Source organism: Myotis yumanensis, unplaced genomic scaffold (genome assembly GCF_028538775.1).
Source record: "Myotis yumanensis isolate MYYU_CA2020_CCGP unplaced genomic scaffold, mMyoYum1.0.hap1 SCAF_15, whole genome shotgun sequence".
NCBI classification, from domain to species: Eukaryota; Metazoa; Chordata; class Mammalia; order Chiroptera; family Vespertilionidae; genus Myotis; species Myotis yumanensis.
In genome coordinates this window covers 15052723-15074280 of record NW_027223766.1, presented here as the reverse complement: position 1 = coordinate 15074280, position 21558 = coordinate 15052723, and the positions used below count along the sequence as shown (strand labels likewise).

The 21558-nt window shown below is 38.5% G+C and overlaps 1 protein-coding gene across 5 annotated transcripts in view; it reads left to right on the top strand.

The window, feature by feature from the left end:
* Nucleotides 1–21558, top strand: part of TERF1 (telomeric repeat binding factor 1) — a 40065-nt gene that overhangs the window by 4305 nt on the left and 14202 nt on the right. For 2 of the 5 annotated variants that reach the window (XM_070392427.1, XM_070392426.1), the window contains 7 exons: nt 1638–1759; nt 4197–4283; nt 12946–13095; nt 13689–13789; nt 18182–18283; nt 18403–18462; nt 20166–20254. In XM_070392427.1, the coding sequence (XP_070248528.1) occupies nt 1638–1759; nt 4197–4283; nt 12946–13095; nt 13689–13789; nt 18182–18283; nt 18403–18462; nt 20166–20254 (711 nt within the window). The remainder of the gene's footprint in view (nt 1–1637; nt 1760–4196; nt 4284–12945; nt 13096–13688; nt 13790–18181; nt 18284–18402; nt 18463–20165; nt 20255–21558) is intronic. The other 3 variants (XM_070392429.1, XM_070392428.1, XM_070392430.1) reach the window with 2 other exon arrangements.

The window sequence follows — 21558 nt, the reverse complement described above, 5'->3', positions numbered from 1 at the left end:
TTTTTGAGAGTTTGCCCTCATGTATTTGTCATATACATGTACACACAAGCATATCTAAAGCAAGTAAAAGAGATACAGTCCCCATCTTCTTAGCGTAGTAGCTCTCAAACTTGATACTGCTTCAGAAATATGAGAGAACTTGTTTTAAAAAAAGAAAGAATGCTGAATCCCTTTCCCCTCCATGAGTTTCTGATTCAGTAGGATGGGTGAGGGGCCCTGGAGTTATGTTTCCTATAAGTTCCCAGATGATTCTGATGCTGCTATTGTGGTCCCACACTTCATAGACTCTACCTTGGAGATTTTAATTTAAATTTGTATGGTAACTTTTGAGGTGACTTTTCCTGTCATGCACACTGTTTTTTGGTTTTGTTTTTTTTTTACCAGCACTATGATATTTGAAGCCTCTTACTTGAACTTGATTTCAGCAATTATTTATGTAAGCCGATTTCTAACTATAATATCTCTTGCTTGTCCCCAGAGTTCATTTTAGATTGGAATGGGCATGCCTGATTCAGATTATCAGTAATGGCTGATATTACAACATGGTCATTTAAAGGGCCTTTTGATTATAGTGAAGGTTCTGAGTGTCACATTGAGATGTTTGTATGTAATTTGCTAAGTAGTTACCAGCCACTGTGAGTCTTTGATCAGAAAAACCTGATCAAACTTCTGTTTTAAGAAAGCTTAACAGTAATAAAAATACTATCTCATTAAATATTCACATAAATCCTATTTATGTTCACCATTTGTAGGTGAGAAAAAAGAGGCTTAAAAAGGTGAAATAATGTTTTCAGCACTTTACAGGTAATAACAGCGTCTGGAATAAACTCCAAAGTCAAGTTTTTTAACCACTATACAGTGTTTTGCAACAGATTGGATATGGTAATGAGAAAAAGGAATAAAATGGTGACTCCTTAGATTTTAAGTCTTGGTGATTGGAAGAATGTTGGTAGAGAAATAACTTTTTGAAAGATCCTATTTCAAACATCCACAAAATATATAACAAGGATTTCAAGTAGTATGTGGTAAAATTAAATACAGAATAAACTAATTTCATGCTCTAGTCTAGAGGTTTGTTATAATACATAATGATTCTTATGAATCATTTAAGAATTCTGTTACTGCCCTAGCTGGTTTGGCTCAGCGGATAGAGCGTCGGCCTGTGGGCTGAAGGGTCCCAGGTTCGATTCCGGTCAAGGGCATGTACCTGGGTTGCGGGCACATCCCCAGTAGGGGGCGTCAAGAGGCAGCTAAATCGATGTTTCTAACTCTCTGTCCCTCTCCCGCTCCCTTCCTCTCTGTAAAAAATCAATAAAATATATATTTTTTAAAAAACAATTCTGTTACTGTGATACCTTATGTAATGTATAGTTTATTTTAGCTCTTAAAATCAATATTTTAGTAAAGAAAAGCTTTAAATGTTTGGTAAACTAATCTAGCTTTTTCCATTGTTAAAGTTGATTTTTAATAAGGAAATCAACTTGAAAAGTGAGATCACTCCCCTAAACTGGTATATATAAAAGTAATGCCTAAGAGATAGTATATACTTGATAAATATTTAAATAAATGAATTTTTAAAATTGATGCAGTAAGGTTCTATTTAGCTTTCTAACTTATTTTTGTTCTGGTTTTAAAAGATGCACAGTTTGAAACTGATGAACGAATTACACCCTTGGAATCAGCCCTGATGATTTGGGATTCAATTGAAAAGGAACATGACAAACTTCATGAAGAAATACAGAATTTAATTAAAATTCAGGTATGAGTGTTACGTTCTGTCTATAATTATTATTTTGCTAGAAAATAAAAATATATCTAAAGAAATTAAGAGTCGCTCTAATAGAAGTTGGGCAGTAAACCCAGAGTAAAATTTAATGTAATCATTTTCTTTAGAAGTTTGACCTTTGGTTTATAGTCTGGACATGAGCTCTTCGAGCTGGGTCTTAGAGTCTGCTACATGAGTGTTTATTGCCACACTTTGGAAAATGTGCCATATCTATTTATAGTTCATCAAGCAACTTTGAAAAACTTGTGGTTTGTGCCCTCTCATTTAGAAAGTGTCATTGGATAGTTCAAGGAACAATTTTTTAAAAAAATATTTTTTTTATTGATTTCAGAGAGGAAGGGACAGGGAAAGAGAGATAGAAGCATCAATGAGAGAGAATCACTAATCAGCTGCCTCCTGCATGCCCCACACTGGGGATCAAGCCCACAGCCCAGGCGTATGCCCCGAACTGTAATTGAACCATGACCACCTGGTTCATAGGTCGACACTCAACCACTGAGCCATGCTGGCCAGTGCCCTCTCAATTTTTTTTTTTTTTTTTTTTTTTAACATTCTGAACTTAATTTTATTTCAATACTAGAGGCCCGGTGCATGGATTCATGCACTGGTGAGGAACCTGGACATGGTCTATGGGGATTGGGCCGAAACCAGCAGTCCAACATTCCCAAAGGGATGTAGTAGTGCACGAAGGGGCAGGCGGCCGGGGAGAAGCCCAAGCCTAGGCCAGGTGCCATGCCCCTCCCACTCATCCTGGTCCCTCTGTGCCTGCTGCCGCTGCTCAGTAGGCTTGCTGCCGCTCTCAGTTTTTATTTAAAGATTGTAAATGTGAAAAAATTAGAATATTTCATTTTTTAAAAATCAATGGATTCTTGTGATGAAGAGAACAAAGTTTTAACTGTAGAATTTTATGAGTAACCTATTAAAGAGTGATAAGCCAAAAAAGTCACTCAAAGATATAAGAGCAGGAAAAATGTGTTTTGCTAAGAGGAATTTTGTTAGATGAATAAACTTTTCTACATTTAAAATGTTTTACTGTTGAGTAGGAGAGAAAATCCCACCTTCCCAGGAATTAATTTTGATAGTATAGTGACTGTCAAGTAGAATTAAGACTTGACGAGAATGGGCAAAAAAGACTGCTTCTTTTAAGAATTTCAACCTAGGGCAAAGAGATTTGTCATGCTTTCCAAATTTTGGGGGTGTTCTAGAAGAAACAGGCCTTTGTTAATATACTAGTAAGGTTGAGTGGTTACCATAAAATATATAGCAAACATGTAATATATTGCTTACTATTTGCCAGGTGTACTATTCTAAGTACTTTCATATATACCTCTGTAACCTTAAAACAATTCTGTGAAATAGGTACTATTTTTTCTACCCTTTTACATATAAGGAAAATGAAACAGTGCCAAGAGGTTAAATAATTTGCCCAAGTTTATAAAGCTATTTAGATAGTAATGGTGGCCCCATATCTTACCAATATGGTATCAAAAAAGGCCAGTTTATAAAATGATTATTAAAAGCATCTAGCTTCCTAGTTTTCTATTAGAGATTTTTCAGGTATCCTCTCTAGCAGATTTTATATGAACTAATTATCATAAATGCCACTGCTTCCCCACATTTTTTGTTCAAAATATTTAAGTGGATTGTAAATGTACATAACATACCTTCTAAGTTATCAATACCTGACTTTAATTTGGCCTGAATTCAAAATTGATAGAATGTTGCGTGTTTATTAGCATAGTAGAAGCCCAGTGCACAAATTTGTGCACCAGTGGGGTCCCTCGGCCTGGCCTGCGGGGGTCGGGCTGAAACTGGCTCTCCCACATCCCCTGAGGGGTCCTGGATTGCGAGAGGGCGCAGCCAGGCCAAGGGACCCCACCGGTGCACGATTGGGGATGGGGAAGGATTCGAGAGGTTGACCAGTTGGGGAGGGACTATGGGAGGGGTCCAGGGCGTGCCTGGCCCGTCTCCAGCAGCAAGCTAACCTACTGGTTGGAGTGTCTGTCCTCTGGTGGTCAGTGCACATCATAGCAACTGATCTTCCAGTCAACTATCTGCCTCCCTGGTGGTCAGTGCATGTCATATCGAGAGGTTGAGCAGCCTTAGCATATCATTAGCATGTTACATTTTTATTGGTTGAATGGCTGACCTGTCGACCGGACACTTAGCATATTAGGCTTTTATTATATAGGATATGAAGTTTTTTCATGTCTTTTCAAACCACAGTTATTTTATCTTTGAAAAAGTATTTTATATAATTTATCAAATCAAAATTATTAAACTCCAAAAAGTAATATTATTAAACTACATAAATATTTTAAATGAAGTAGTTCAGACTTCTCTGAGTTATTTCAATATTAAACAATTATTTTACAAAGCAATCTTAACTATGTACTTTTCTTTTTTTTAGGCTATAGCTGTTTGTATGGAAAGTGGCAATTTTAAGGAAGCAGAAGAAGTATTTGAAAGAATATTTGGTGACTCAGATTCTGATACGGTAATTGTTTAAATTAAAATCAGAATTGTAGAACTGTTTATATGGCATGGGGGAAATAGGGAGAACATGGAAGGAGAAAGGAATGATGAACAGTATAGAACAGTGCTGTCCAGTAGAAATACAGTGCAAGTCCAATATGTGATTTTTAAATTTTCTAGTAGCCACATAAAAAAGGTTAAAAGAAACTAATTTTTTAAAATTGTTTTATTGCTTAAAGTATTACAAAGGGTATTACATATGTCTCCTTTTTCCCCCCGCCCTTGACAATCCCCTGGTCTCCCCTACCCCCCAGTGTCTTATGTCCATTGGTTATGCTTATATGCATGCATATAAGTCCTTTGGTTGATCTCTTACCGCCCCCCCTTCTGCCCCCCTACTCTCCCCGGCCTTCCCACTGCAGTTTGACAATCTGTTTGAGGCAGCTCTGCCTCTGTATCTTTTTTTCTTTCTTTCTTTTTTTTTAAAATATTTTTTATTGATTTTTTACAGAGAGGAAGGGAAAGGGATAGAGAGTTAGAAACATCTATGAGAGAGAAACATCAACCAGCTGCCTCCTGCACACCTCCTACTGGGGATGTGCCTGCAACCAAGGTACATGCCCTTGACCGGAATCGAACCTGGGACCCTTCAGTCCGCAGGCCGACGCTCTATCCACTGAGCCAAACCGGTTTGGCTCTGTATCTATTTTTGTTCATAAGTTTATAATGGTCTTTATTATCCATGAATGAGTGAGATCATGTGGTATTTTTCCTTCATTGACTGGCTTATTTCACTTAGCATAATGCTCTCCAGTTCCATCCATGCCGTTGCAAATGGTAGGAGTTCCTTCTTTTTTACAGCAGCATAGTATTCCATCGTGTAGATGTACCACAGTTTTCTAATCCATTCATCTACTGATGGGCACTTAGGCTGTTTCCAGATCTTAGCTATGGTGAATTGTGCTGCTATGAACATAGGGGTGCATATATCCTTTCTGATTGGTGTTTCTGGTTTCTTGGGATATATTCCTAGAAGTGGAATCACAGGGTCAAATGGGAGTTCCATTTTTAGTTTTTTGAGGAAGCTCCATACTGTCTTCCATAGTGGCTGCACCAGTCTGCATTCCCACCAGCAGTGCACGAGTGTTCCTTTTTCTCCACATCCTCTCCAGCACTTGTCTTTTGTTGATTTGTTGATGATAGCCAGTCTGATAGGTGTGAGATGGTACCTCATTGTTGTTTTGATTTGCATCTCTCGGATGATTAGTGACTTTGAGCATGTTTTCATATGTCTCTTGGCTTTCTGAATGTCCTCTTTTGAAAGGTGTCTATTTAGATCCTTTGCCCATTTTTTGATTGGATTGTTTATCTTCCTTTTGTTAAGTTGTATGAGTTCCCTATAAATTTTGGAGATTAGGCCCTTATCAGATATGACATTGGCAAATATGTTTTCCCACGCAGTGGGCTTCCTTGTTGTTTTGTTGATGGTTTCTTTTGCTGTGCAGAAGCTTTTTATTTTGATGTAGTCCCATTTGTTCATTTTTCTCTTTAGTTTCAAGTGCCCTAGGAGCTGTATCAGTGAAGAAATTGCTTCGGCATATGTCTGAGATTTTGTTGCCTTTGGATTCTTCTAGAATTTTTATGGTTTCCTATCGTACATTTAAGTCCTTTATCCATTTTGAGTTTATTTTTGTGTATGGTGTAAGTTGGTGGTCTAGTTTCATTTTCTTGCATATATCTGTCCAATTTTCCCAACACCATTTATTGAAGAGACTGTCTTGACTCCATTGTATGTTCTTGCCTCCTTTGTCAAATATTAATTGAGCATATTGGTTCGGGCCGATTTCTGGGCTCTCTATTCTATTCCACTGATCTATATGTCTGTTCTTGTGCCAGTACCAGGCAGTTTTGAGAACAGTGGCTTTGTAATACAGTTTGATATCTGGTATTGAGATCCCACCTACTTTGTTCTTTCTCAGGATCGCTGCAGCTATTCGGGGTCTTTTTTTATTCCAGATGAATTTTTGGAGAGTTCATTCTAGATCTGTGAAATATGCCATTGGTATTTTAATGGGAAGTGTGTTGAATTTATAGATTGTGTTGGGTAGTATGGACATTTTAATGATGTTGATTCTACCAATCCATGAACACGGTATGTTCTTCCATCTGTTTATGTCTTCCTCTATCTCTTTTTTCAAAGTCCTGTAGTTTTCTGAGTAGAGGTCTTTTACCTCTTTAGTTAAGTTTATTCCTAGGTATATTAATATTTTTGGTGCGATGGTAAATGGGATTGTTTTTTTAGTCTCTCTTTCTGAAAGTTCACTATTGGTTTATAGAAATGCCTTAGATTTCTTGCGGTTAATTTTGTATCCTGCTACATTGCCAAATTCATGTATTAAGTCTAGTAGTTTTTTGATGGAGTCTCTAGGGTTTTGTATGTATAATATCATGTTGTCTGCAAATAAGGACAGTTTTACTTCCTCTTTTCCAATTTGGATGCCTTTTATTTCTTCTTCTTGTCTAATTGCAATGGCTAATACTTCCAGGACTATGTTGAACAGGAGTGGTGAGAGTGGGCATCCCTGTCTTATTCCTGTTCTTAGGGGAAATGGTGTTAGTTTTTGTCCATTGAGTATGATGTTGGCTGTGGGTTTGTCATATATGGCTTTTATTATGTTGAGGTATGATCCTTCTATTCCCACCTTGCTGAGAGTTTTTATCAGAAATAGGTGTTGAATTTTGTCAAACGCTTTTTCTGCATCAATTGATATGACCATGTGGTTTTTTTTCTTTCAATTTGTTTATGTGATGTATCACGTTTATTGATTTGCGGATATTATACCATCCTTGCATCCCTGGGATAAATCCTACTTGGTCATGGTGTATGATCTTTCTGATGTACTGCTGGATCCGATTTGCTAAGATTTTGTTGAGGATTTTGGCATCTATGTTCATGAGGGATATTGGCCTGTAATTCTCTTTCATTCTGTTGTCTTTACCTGGTTTTGGTATTAGGGTGATGCTGGCTTCATAGAATGAGCTTAGAAGTGTTCCTTCCTCCTGGATTTTTTGTAGTAGTCTGAGGAGGATAGGTTTTAGTTCTTCCTTGAATGTTTGGTAAAACTCCCCTATGAAGCCATCTGGTCCTGGGCTTTTGTTTGCTGGAAGCTTTTTGATGAGTTCTTCAATTACTTCCATAGTTATTGGTCTGTTGAGATTTTTAGATTCTTCCTGATTAGGTTTGGAATGTTGTATTTTTCTAGGAATTTGTCCATTTCCTCCAGGTTGTCTAGTTTGTTGGAGTAGAGTTGTCCATAGTATTTTTTAACAATCATTTGTATTTCTGTGGGGTCTGTTGTTATTTCGCCTCTATCATTTCTGATTTTGTTTATTTGGGTCCTCTCTCTTTGCTTCTTGATGAGCCTGGCTAGAGGTTCGTCAATCTTGTTTATCCTTTCAAAGAACCAGCTCTTGGTTTCATTGATTTTCTATATTGTTTTTTTTGGTCGCTAGGTCATTTATTTCTGCTCTAATCTTTATTATCTCCTTCCCTCTGCTCACTCTGGGGTTTTCTTGTTGCTCTCTAATTCTTTGAGATGTAGAGTTAGATGATTTACTACCATTTTTTCTTGTTTTTTGAGATAGGCCTGTAGAGCTATAAACTTCCCTCTCAGGACTGCTTTCATTGGGTCCCATAGATTTTGGATTGTTGTGTTTTCATTGTCATTAGTGTCCAGGATGTTTTTAATTTCTTCTTTGATGTCATTGGTAACCCAATCAATATTTAATAACATGCTATTCAGCTTCCAAGTGTTTGAGTATTTTGGGTTGTTTTTATTGTAGTTTATTTCTAATATTATGCCATTGTGGTCTGAGAAGATGGTTGGTATGATTTCAATCTTCTTGAAATTGGGGAGACTTTGTTTGTGACCCAATTTGTGGTCTATTTTTGAATATGTCCTATGAGCATTGAGTAGAATGTGTATTCCGTGGCTTTGGGGTGAAGTGTTCTGAAGATGTCAATTAAGTCCATCTGATCTAGTGAGTCATTTAGGATTGCTGTTTCTTTGCTGATTATTTGTCTAGAGGATTTATCCAGTGATGTCAGTAGTGTATTAAAGTCCCCTACTATGATTGTATTGTTGTCGATCTCTCCTTTGATATCTTCCAGGATTTTTTTTTTTTATGAATTTGGGTGCTCCTGCATTGGGTGCATATATGTTTACCAGGGTTATATCTTCTTGTTGTATTGATCCCTTTAGTATTAAGTGGCCTTCCTTATCTCTTGTTATGGCCTTTACTTTGAGGTCGATTTTGTCCGATATAAGTATTGCTACCCCAGCTTTCTTTTCCTTTCCATTTGCCTGAAAGATATTTTTCCATCCCTTCACTTTCAGTCTGTGTGAGTCCCTTCTTCTGAGGTGGGTCTCTTGTAGACAGCAAATGTATGGGTCATGTTTTTTTATCCATTCAGCCACTCGATGTCTTTTGGTTGGAGCATTTAGTCCGTTTACGTTTAAAGTTATTATTGAAAGGTACTTGTTTGTTGCCATTTCTTTTTTTGTGTGTTGCTGTTTTCTTTCTGAGCTTTTTATTTCTTCTTTTTACACCAGTCCCTTTAGCATTTCTTGCATTGCTGGCTTGGTGGTGATAAACTCCCTTAGCCTTTTTTTGTCTGTGAAGCTTCTTACTTCCCTTCAATTTTGAATGATAGCCTTGCTGGATAGAGTGTTCTTGGATTCATTCCTTTGCTTTGCATCACTTTGTAAATTTCCGTCTATTCTTTTCTGGCCTGATGTGTTTCTGTTGAGAAATCATTTGATAATCTAATGGGAGATCCCTTGTATGTAACTTTCCATCTCTCTCTTGAAGCTTGTAAGATTCTCTCTTTGTCCTGAACATTTGCCATGATAATTATGATGTGTCTTGGTGTGGGTCTTTTCGGGCTCACCTTGTTTGGGACCCTCTGTGCTTGTGTGACTTTTTTCTTCCCCACCTCAGGGAAGTTTTCTTATGTTATTTCTTCGAATAGGTTTTCTAATCCATGTTCCTCTTTCTGTTGTTCTGGCACCCCTATTATTCGTATATTGTTTCATTTCATGTTGTCCCAAAGCTCCTGTAGGCTCTCCTCCTGTCTTTTAATTTTTTTCTCCAATTGCAGTTCAGTTTGGGTGTGTTTTGCTTCCTTGTCTTCTAATTCACTAATTCGGTCCTCCGCTTCTCCTAGTCTACTGTTGAAACGTTCAATGGTGTTTTTTATTGCAGCTATATCGCTCTTCATTTCTTCTTGGTTCTTACATAATTTGTTGATTTTTTTCATCTGTTTCTTCTCGCTTCTTGCATAAGTTGTTGATTTTTTCCTCCATCCGGTTTATGCACGCTAGGACCCTTATTCTGAATTCTTTTTCCGTCATGTTGCATGCCTCTGTCTCACTTAGCTGCTTTTCTGGCGAGTCCTCCTTTTCTTTCCTTTGGGGGTTTCTTTGTCTACCCATGTTTGATCTCACTGACATATCTAGATGTTGAGTCGTTCAGTGGCTGCTCCCTGGGTGGCAGTGGCTCCTCGGGCTGTGGTTGCTCCTTGGGCGGTTGTGGTAGCAGCTGCTCCTCAGTTGACAGCAGCTCCTCTGGTGAGTGCTGTTCACAGCTGTGGTGGCTCTTCTGGCTGGTGGGGGGAAGCTTCACATATAGCTGCTGTTCCTCAGGCAGAGGGTGTGGTGATCAGGAGGCTGCTATTGCTTGGATCTGCTTTCCAGGGGAACTCTGCCCTTTCCGGCTGTAAACTGTCTCACCAGCTGAGTAATTTCGCCAATTCGGGGTGGGTGTTATTAGTTTCAGCTGCTTACTGCATTTGCTCCGGGACAAGACCTGGGACGCGTCTGCCTATTTCATCGCCATCTTGAATCTCCCCAAAAGAAACTAATTTTAATAACATTTTATTTAACCCAATATGTTAAAAAATACATTGTTTTTAACATCTAATCAGTATAAGAATGTATTGATGAAATATTTTGCTTTCCTTTTTTGTACTAAGTCTTCGAAACCTGGCGTATATTTTAAACTTTTGTCATACATTTTAATATATATACATATTGATTTTAGAGAGAGGAAGGGAGAGAGAGAGAGAGAAACATCAGTGATGAGAGAAAATAATTGATTGGCTGCCTCCACACTCCCCCTACTGGGGATGGAGCCCGCAACCCGGGCTCATACCCTGACCTGAAATCAAACCTCAACCTCCTGATTCATAGGTCGACACTCAACCAGTGAACCACACTGGCTGAGTTGGGGTCATACATTTTAAGGGCTTTGTAGTCATGAGTGGCTAGTGGCTACTATATTGGGCATTGCAGGATGGAAGAAGGCATTATAACTAGCTTATTTTTCTGTAAGTTTCTTATATGTTCATTAGTTGTTAAGATCAGAGATTAAAAGCAAAGTGCTATTTGAGTAAATTAAGCTTATTCAAAGAAAAATAGTTTTATATGTTTTCTGTAAATTTTTTATTAATAGCATACCTCTAGCATAGTGCATGTATCATAAATGTGTAAGTAGGTGTGTTTTCACAAAAGGAGCATATTTGTGTGATGAGACCCTAGACCCGTGGTCGGCAAACCGCTGCTTGTGAGCCACATGCGGCTCTTTTGCCCCTTGAGTGTGGCTCTTCCACAAAATACCACGTGGGGGCACGCACGTACAGTGCAATTGAAACTTCATGGCCCATGCTCAGAAGTTCGTATTTTGTGGAAGAGCCACACTCAAGGGGCCAAAGAGCCACATGTGGCTCGCAAGCCATGGTTTGCCGAGCTGCAGTTTGCCGACCACTGCGCCTAGACCATGAATCAGAAGATAACCAGCACCCCCACCCTCCAGTTACTGTCCTTCCCACCTTCTCAAGGGTAACCACTGGTCTGACTTGTAACATCCAAGATCAATTTTACTTGTTTCTGAACTTATTTAATAGAATCATATAGCAAGTTTATATATATATTAATATTGATCCATGGTGTTGCTTATGACAGCAGTTCATTCTTGTTGCTTCATTGTAGGAATATACTATAACATTCTACTGTTGATGGACATTTGAAGTCATTTTCAGTTTGGGGCTATTACATTCCTTTATACTTGTCTTTTGTAGTGCATATACTGGGTGTCCCAAAGAAATACTCACACACTTTAATAGCTGATAACTCACTTACCGTGATTTTCAATCTTTTTCACGTTTAACTGATTTGAAATAATAGGTGAAGCCAGACTAAGCTTTGAACAAAGAAAATTTATCCTAAAGTGCCAGTAGACTTTTTTATGGGGATACATAAAAGATGAAACCGGCAACAGTCAACTAGTTGGAGACACACAAATGCCAAAAGAAATAATTCTTTTTTGTTGTTTTTGTTAATCCTCATCTGAGGATATTTTTTTTTTTCCTATTGATTTTTAGAGGGGAAGGGAGGGGGAGAGACAGAGAGAGAAACAATGATGTGAGAGAGACACATCTATTGGTTGCCTCCTGCATACCGGGCATTGAGCCTGTAACCGTAGAGGTATGTGCCCTTGATCGCAATCAAACCTGAGACCCTTGAGTCCACGGGCCAAAGCTCTAACCACTGAGCAACTGGCTAAGGTGAAATGATTCTTGATGTTTGCAATTCCACTGCTTCGCATTATCAGCAGTGCCTGAACGGTCATCAGTTTGGAAACAGGCACAAAACAGTATTCATTTCTACAGATTCTTTTAAATTTTGTATGTTAAAAAACACTGACTTTATAATCATTCAAAGTGCATATACATTTTTTGGGACACCTTGTATGTGTTTTTATTGGTATGTACTTAGGAATAGAATTGATGGGTTACAGGATATGAACATATTCATTCAGTTTTGGTAGATGCTGCCAAATAGTTTTCCAAAATAGTTATATTATATTATGTCAGTTTCTCTAGTGCTGTGGGAGAGTGAGAGAGTGGAAGGGAGGGGGAGATACAGAGAGAAACATTGATGTAAGAGAGACACATTGATTGGTTGCCTCCCACACACACCCCGACCAGGGCCAGGGATTGAGCCTGCAACCGGGGTACATGCCCTTGACTGGAATCAAACCCAGGACTCTTCAGTCCGTGGGCCAACGCTCTATTCACTGAGCAAAACTGGCTAGGGCCACATTGGGTTTTAATTTATTTCCCTGATGACTAATGCAGGTGAGCATCTTTTCATTTACTGGTACAAATACGGAGTTTTGGGGTGATCACTTTAATCCATTGAGGGACTAAGCCAAGTTGAGAGTCAGTTATAGTTTTAGTATGGCTCCGTCTATGTCTAATTTGCTCCTGTTCCTGGGGCATAACACTCCAGATTGCAGCAGAAAGCCTAATACATTTATTGGGTTCCCTGCCCTTACTTATAAACAAGGGCTGTGACTGTACAGGTGATGTCTTAGTTCTTAAATTTGGTAATGGACATTCAGGTTTGTAATCTTTTTAAAGTTCTTTTGTATGTGTGTGAAATATAAGGTGTTTCTTTAAGTCAGGAAAAATAAATTGGTGGGCGATTTAAAACATGAGAATCTTAAAAATCTCTTAATTGTAGATCTTTGAGTTTATATTTACAAAGTGATCTTTTTAATTATGACAAAATTTCTAGTATCTTATTTGATTTATGGGTTAATGTTTCTTCTCTTTTCTCTAGTCTTTACAAAGAAAATTGCTGATGGTAATCTCTCAGAAAGATACATTTCATTCTTTTTTCCAACACTTCAGCTACAGCCATATGATGGAGAAAATTAAGAGTTTTGTGAATTATGTACTTGATGAAAAATCATCAACATTTCTAATGAAGGTATGCATGTATTCAGAAAGACTGGTACACTTAGGAGAAATTGATATAATGAAGAAGAATACTTGAAATAGAAATCCTTTAAAAGCAAATCAGAATTTTGTTTCGTGATTTTTTGTAAAAGAATGTGGCAAAATGTTACAATTAGTGAATGTAAAGGGTTTCTTGGTGATTTTTATAGTATTTTTACAACTTTTCAAAATAAGAGTTGAAATTTTTCAAAATAAAAAGTTAGAGGGAAAACTTAGAATGAGTTAAGAAGTAAGCAAAAATATTTAGTTTCAATTTAATTAAATTTTACTGAAAGTTTTTGCATTTTTTTGGAAAAAGTAAAGTAACTTTTTTATCTTCAAATTTCCCAGAGAACATTGGAGGTGTAACATATATTTACAAGGAAAGACCTGCGTAATGCTTACAAACCAAGCAGGTAGCTGAAGTAGCTGCTCATGATGTCACAGCTACAGCATAGTGCCCTTGATTGGCCTGTGAATAGATATTTTGGGTATGACCGTCAAAGAATTAGAAGCTTTAATTTAATGCTCTTTGTTTAAAATGGCTTAATGCATTCCTTTCTTTCCCCAACAACTTTTTTTAAGGCAGCAGCAAAAGTAGTAGAAAGTAAAAGAGCAAGAACAACGGTTTCTCAAGATAATGATGTTGACATGGAAACTCAAGCTAATTTGGAAGTACGCAAAAGGTTTGTAAATCTATTTACATATTTTTTTGTCTTCTGATGCAGTCTTTTTATGTAAAAGTGGTACTAGTGAGCCATTATTAATCAAAATAATCATTGAGCTGTGGGTATATTGTCTTGCTGATGATTAACATTTGTTGATTTGGCGTATGTAGAGTTATTTCATGGTTTATGCAAAATTCTGTTATATATGCCAAACAAAAATAGAGAATGAGAAAATACACAGTTTAAATATGTAATGTCATTTACCATTCTCAGAGGACATGTGCTCTGGAACAGTGTTGAGGTTAGAAACCTGAATCATCTGTGCCCCTTAGTTCTCAGATCCCACTTGCCCTATTATTTGACTGTTTGACACTACTGAGGGTTATTCTACTATTTAAGACATTGCTGCCGTAGCCGGTTTGACTCAGTGGATGGGACGTCGGCCTGCGGACTGAAGGGTCCCGGGTTCGAGTCTGGTCAGGGGCATGTGCCTTGGTTGCGGGCACATCTCCGTTGGGGAGTGTGCGGGAGGCAGCTGATCGATGTTTCTCTCTCATCGATGTTTCTGGCTCTCTGGCTCTCTCCCTTCCTCTCTGTAAAAAATCAATAAAATATATTTTTAAAAAAGGCATTGCTCACACATCTTCTCTAAGGGTAAAGCTAGCCTGCTTCATCTGCTGCTCCACTGAAGAAACAGTGATTTGCTTCAGTGCTGAGGAAAACCACTGTTTAGTCGTACATATTGAGAGACAAGAGTTCAGTCTCCAGAGTTATTTCTTTAGGGGTTTGCAAGGGTGACTTACACAATTGATTTTACCTTTGCTTTGGTTTTAGAAGCTAACCCTGTCAATAATATAAACCCTTCCATTATAAAAACCTTCTTTTCTATTGAATCTATGGTCCATTCCCTCTATTCTTTCACCCTTAATTCAAGGCCAGAAGATAGTCATTCTGTGGTCTCCTTAACTACTTATTTAGAGGTGAGGATTGGTATCCAACAAGTTGGATGGACATAGCTTTGGTCACACATCAGGGCTGAGCTCAGTCATCTTATAATTAGGTAATCTCTCCTGTCCCTACTATCAGAACAGGATTTGGCTCATCTCTGCAAAGACTCTGTTAAAGTCTTAGTTCTTATTGACTTTTTTTTTTTTTAAAGACTCATTCTGAGAAGTATAGATTTTATTTTTTTAAAAATTTTTAATTTGCCATTTTGTTTTGTTTTGTTTGTTAATTCTCACTGGAGGATATTCTTTCCATTGGTGGGGGGGTGGAGGAAAGAGAGAGAAAGAGAAACATCAAAGTAAGAGACACATCAATTGCTTGCTTCTTACATGCACCCCCACCAGGGCCAGGGATTGAACCTGCAACCCAGGTATGTGCCCTTGACAGGGAATCGAACCCAAGAACCTTTAGTGCATGGGCTGATCCTATCCACGGGGCCACACTGGCTAGGGCCAGATTTTATTTTTATTGACTCAATTATTGTATTTTATTTAGGAAATTAAAATTTAGTAATACTAATACCTAATACATTCTCGTGGCCCAGCCTTCCTGCCCAGTGTAATACTGCTTTAAAATAAAAATTTACCATGATTCTTGCAGATAATGAACACCTATTCTATGTGCCTTCCTTATATAGTACCACCTACTTGTTTCAAATGTCTAGACACAAAGTAAATCAGTGTGTAAAACAGAATTGTTGATTTCCCATCTGCTCTCTGTAACCTGACTCCCTCACCTCACACATCCAGTTACCTCCCCAAGTGTTATGAATCCCATCTCAGAAATGTCTCTCTAACCCATCCTTTCTTATAATTTACTAGAGCGTCTGCCCCCTGGTGGTCAGTGCATGTCATAGCTACTGGTCAGACGGTCACTTAGGCTTTTTATATATATAGATTATTACTTAGCTTTGTACCACACAAATCCATCCTTGGCATGACTTCCAGAGTTAGCTTCCCATGAAAGCAGGTCTGTCTAAATCACTTCACAATAACCTCTGTTGGCTTTCTCTTCTTACTAGATGAGTTATAATTTATTGCCATGGCTTACAGGGCCTTACAAAGCCCCTTTCTGATTTTGCTTTTGTCTTTTTTTTTCTCTTCATAATATTGTCCCCTCCCTGTCCACATACATGGTACTTTCTAGCAGCCAGAACTTCTCCCTCATCTTGAAATATTACAAGCTGTTTCATGCCTTGACCCTTGCTTCAGTTTTTGTGTTTTGTTTTGTTTCATTTTAATTCTCACCTGAGGATATTTTTTCATTGATTTTTCCATTGAGTGGAAGAGAGAGGGAAAGACAGAATTAACGATGTGAGAGAAACACATTGATTGCCTCCTGCAGGAGCCCCGACCACGGCCTGGGAGGAGGAGGAGCCTAGAAATGAGGTCAGTGTCCTTTACTGGAATTGAACCCGGGACCAGTCCACAGGCTGACGCTCTATCCACTGAGCCAAACTGGCTAGGGCAGCAAGGAATGTCTTTTTTGTTTGTTTGTCTTTTAATTGATTTCAGAGAGAAGACAGGAGAGGGAGAGAGAGATTGAAACATCAATGATGAGAGAGAATCATTGATTGGCTGCCTCCTGCTTGCCCCTACTGGGGTGGAGGCCAAAACCCAGGTATGTACCCTTGACCAGAATTGAACTCGGGACCCTTCAGTCCACAGGCTGACGCTCTATCTATTGAGCCAAATCTGGTAGGGCCAGTTATTGTGTTTTTAAAAAATTTTTAAAGTATGTTTTTATTGATTTTAGGGAGAGAGAGAAACATCAATCGGCTGCCTCCTGCACACCCCCTACTGGTGATCGAGCCCACAACCCACGCATATGCCCTGTCCAGAAATTGAACCAGCAACCTCTCCATGCATGGGACGATACTCCAACTGAGCCACACCAGCCAGGGCTCTTCAGTTTTGAATTTCCTTCTTTCTATTCTCTTCAAGGCAATCTCTTACTTGCCATTCAAGGTCTAGCTGAAAGATCACCTACAAGAAGTATCGTTGTGCTCTCTGATCAGAGTTGTCACTTCTCTGCACCCATAGCACTGAGTCACACCTGTGTGAAGGGACTTACCTTGTACAGTAACATTTTTTTACCTGCCTGTATCTCTCACTAGATTGAGAATTCTTTAGAGGTTCTTAATAAGCTTTGTATCCAAGGTACCTAGTTCATTACCAGGTATACATTAGAACTTGCAGTGCACTAGACATAGGGAGCAAAACCAAAACTAGACACGAAGTAGAGATCAAGAGTCAAGCAACTAACAAAGCTATCCTGGAAGCAAATAGAATTAGAGTTGTGACTGCAAGGTCATACAAATGCTAGGAAAAATGAAGCCCTTGTGTTATCAGTGCTGGATGAAATATTGTGCTCTGATAAAGCTTATAAACTGTTTGAGGTCATCAGAATTAGATACGTGAAACACACAGACATTACCTACCTTGTTAGTGTGCAGATGGACTTACACGCTGAAAGACTACATGGACAGCTTCAAGGACGGGTTAGCACTGAGCAGGGCCTTGGAGGGTGGTTTGGATTTTTACAGGTGAATGGAAGAGGAAGTATCCTTTCAGGAGAGAATAGTTGCCGTGAAGCCGTGGTGATGTAATGGTGGTGCTGTGTTGTGGGAGCTGATTTTAACTATCACAAAGGGGAAGGATTCATAAAAAACATCAGTTAGCCCTGGCCAGTGTTTCACAGTGGTTAGAGTATTGGCCTACACACCAAAGGGTGGTGAGTTTGATTCCTGATCAAGGACTTGTACCTGGGTTGCCAGGTTGATCTCCACCTCGGTCAAGGCACATGCGGGAGGCAAACAAGCGATGTGTGTCTCTCACATCAATGTATTTCTCTCTCCCCCCCTTCCTCCCTCCCTCCCTTCTACTCTCTATAAAAGTCAATGGAAAAACATCCTTGGGTGATGATTAACCAGAAAATAAAATAAAGTTCAGTTAGAGAATGGTGGCAAAAATTAGTCATGTTGTAATGAAATATGTAGCCCAATGTTACCAGGATTTCTTTCACAAAGATGGTTTTTATGCACTGAAATTTTTAATAAATTGACTGCGTGAAAACTACTATTCTGTTTTGTTTCGGGGTTTTTTTGTGTGTTTTTTTTAGAGACAGAAAGAAAGAAATACTAATTTGTTATTCCACTTATTTAAGCATTCATTCGTTGATTCTTATATGTGCTCTCACCGGGGATGGAACCCACAGCCTTGGCATATCGAGACAATGCTCTAACCAACTGAGCTACCTGGCCAGGGTAGAAAGGACTGTTCTTATGAAATATTTACTTTTATTGCATTCTTTTTTTTTTTTTTTTAATTTTTTTTTTTAATAACATTGGCTTTTCTTTTTTATTATTATTATTATTTTTAATTATATTTTATTGATTTTTTACAGAGAGGAAGGGAGAGAGATAGAGAGTCAGAAACATCGACGAGAGAGAAACATCGATCAGCCGCCTCCTGCACATCCTCCACTGGGGACGCGCCCGCAACCCAGGTACATGCCCCTGACCGGAATCGAACCCGGGACCCCTCAGTCCGCAGGCCGACGCTCTATCCACTGAGCCAAACTGGTTTCGGCTTATTGCATTCTTATAATTATTTTCTTCCTTTCAGTGTTAATAACAAACCATCTGCAGTAACTGAATCCTCACAGGATACAATATCTTTAATGAGGTAAGGTAAATAGACATTATTTCTTCTCCGTTTTAAATTCTTTTTAGGAATTCATGCAGAACCTAGACAGGTCATAATAACTGCCATGAAAATGGTATTATTTAAAAAATATTGCCTGTTCCTACTTACCTCAGCAGATATTCAAGACCCTGACATGTCCTGAAATTCCAAACTATAGAGACCTGCCTCTGGGACCCAGGTTGTTTCACATTGTTTCTATAAGGCCATTATTGGAATACACGCATAGGGAGTATTTGAACTGAAAGCAGGTGTTTAGCAAACTCTTCCTCTGCCATAGAAATAAGAATATGATGTTGCAGTAGGAGAAGGATGGAAGTTACATTTCTGATGAGTATCCCAAATTCTGATTTTTTAAAGCATGTTTTTATTGATTTTAGAGAGAGGGGGAGGGAGAGAGACAGAGAAACATCGATTAGTTGCCTCTTGTCTGCACCCAGACTGGGATCAAACTGGCAATCTTTTGGTACATGGGATAACACTCAACCGAGTCACATCAGCCAGGGCTCAAATTCCAGTTTTATGAAATTACTTGAAAAACTATAACTATTAGAAATGCTGTGATAGACAATGTCACATGTTCAGCGAGCAGAAAGTCTGCATGAATAATTTCAGAGATGGAAAAGTTGGGATGCTGACTGAAATTGTGTTTGGAGTGGCTGACCTGGTGGGGAGGAGCTCATTGGGAATGAGAAATTGAGAGGCCAGGATGCTATAAGCGTTACCTACGAGAACACTGCAATAATTAATGATAACAGCAGCAGTTAGGGGTAGAGAGAGAGATCTGATGATGGGAAGTGCTTGGAAGGATAGTGGTTGACTGAAGAATAGTAGGTGGTGGGTGGTGGTGCATCTCAGTGGCACAAGTCCTCACCGGCTAAGGTCTCTGTGGAAGCAGGATCCTGAAAGTGGCATTCATTAGGAAATGAAAAGTAGAGAGATCCACGTCTGGGACCCGAGGTTCATGGAAGGCAGAAAATTAAGTCTCTACTTGAGAAGTCCACAAAGGAGAGAAAAATTGTCCCTAAGGGGGGCTACATGTTAAAGAAGGCAAAGAGGTGGGGTAACGGTGAAGAGGCTGGAATGGCATTCCAGAGAGCACAGGAGGGAGGGAAAGGATTAGCAGGTTATATAGAGCACTTACAGGGGTGGAAGTAGAGGTTTTAGGTGGTGATAAAATAGCTGCGTAAGCTTAGGTGAACTTTTTTCATCATAGTTTGCATCTTTATAAAATTGGAGTAATACTAATTTTGCAGAGTTGTCAAATTCTTCCACATCCTATATTTTCAAACAGCTTACCTTTCAGAAAAGTCCTTTTTGGAAGCTATAAAGACAGTCAAATGATACCTGCCATCATGTGTAAAGGAATTTTGGAATTTCTCTTTGGGGAAATGAACTTATAAGCCATAGCAGTGAATGAAAGTTAATGCTTTATGGTCTGAGGATTTTTTTTCTTGATATATCTAATTGAAGGCCAAAAGAATCTTCATTCTGAATAGATGAGATGGAGAAAATAAGTGATGGGAGAAAGGGAAGTCTGATAATAAAAAACCTTAAGAGGCCATAGGTTAAGGTGGGACACTAAGCAAGGAGAGCATCAAAGGGAACTGGCCAAACTAGAAAAATGACCGAGAAAAAATAATACTCTTTGTGGAACCAGTTACAAGCTTTGATGTTTCATTTAGGTCTCACAAGAATCTCTTCTTATCTAAAGCACAATATGGATGCCAATCACAAGATTTTAATGAGAAAGAAAAAGCAGAAACTCTTATAAGTGAGTACTCTTACTACAGTTTTAGAAGTGGAAAATTGATGTGTTCTCGAAAGCGACCCAACCCTTTACCTCATCACCACAGCGCGCGCGCACACACTTCAGACAATGGAAACACAAAAAGATTAAATGTCATGACTTTACAGAGTCGATTAGAGGTGGTGGCTAAGTTAGAAAATAGCTACTCTGACTACAAAGTTTACATACTTTTGCTAATGTGTAGACTGCTTTTCTACTGTAACTTTATTTAGCAACTTTGGAATAGTTACTTATCTGAAACATACAGTCGATTCTTGTTATTCACAGTTATGTTCTTTAAAGTCTCCATGAACACTGAATTAGTGAATACTGAAACTATAGGAGAAGGTGGGATAGGTTCCTTGAAGCCTCTGGTCACATTTTTGTCAACTAATCAGTACATAAGTTGTTTTATGTGTTTCTGTTTAAAGACATCTTATTTAATATATATTGTATATTCATTAACATTGAACTCATGGCCAACAGCACTGTAACTTCATGCCTGAATGAAGCTTATCTATCATATTCTCTCTGTAAGGAACACTTCTTGCATTTAGGAACACTAGATAGCATTTCCATCTTATATTCGGGCATTTTAAAATTACCACCAGATATCACAAAACATTGCACTAAATAGACTATCATAAAGGACAGTTACTAGTATTTATAGAATGAGAGCTAAAATTAGTTAGAGCTTTACCTTTAACTTCAGCAGGGACTGTGCACCTCAGATAACTCAGATTTTTTGCCACTTTAATTGACTGTATATAGAATCTTGCTATCCTCATTGCGTTCAGAATTTATTATCCTTATTAAAGACATGGCTGGATTGATTTAAGAAACAAGTAACAATAACCAAAAAATCTTATAAACAGTCCATAGTTATTTTTAATTATAATTTGATTGTGTGTTTATTCTTAGTATGTAGGCATTTAACCAATGTTTATTGAACTGACACTATGTTCTAGACCAGCGGTTCTCAACCTGTGGATCACGACCCCTTTGGGGGTCGAACGACCCTTTCACAGGGGTCGCCTAAGACCATCGGAAAACACAAATAATTACATATTGTTTTTGTGATTAATCACTATGATTTAATTATGTTCAATTTGTAACAATGAAATTGGGGGTCACCACACATGAGGAGCTGTATTAAAGGGTCGCGGCATTAGGAAGGTTGAGAACCACTGTTCTAGACACTGCACTAATGCAAAGATTTTAAAACCTTATTGGCTCCGGTTGGTTTTCTCAGTGGTTACAGCATTGGCCCATGACTGAAGGGTCCCAGG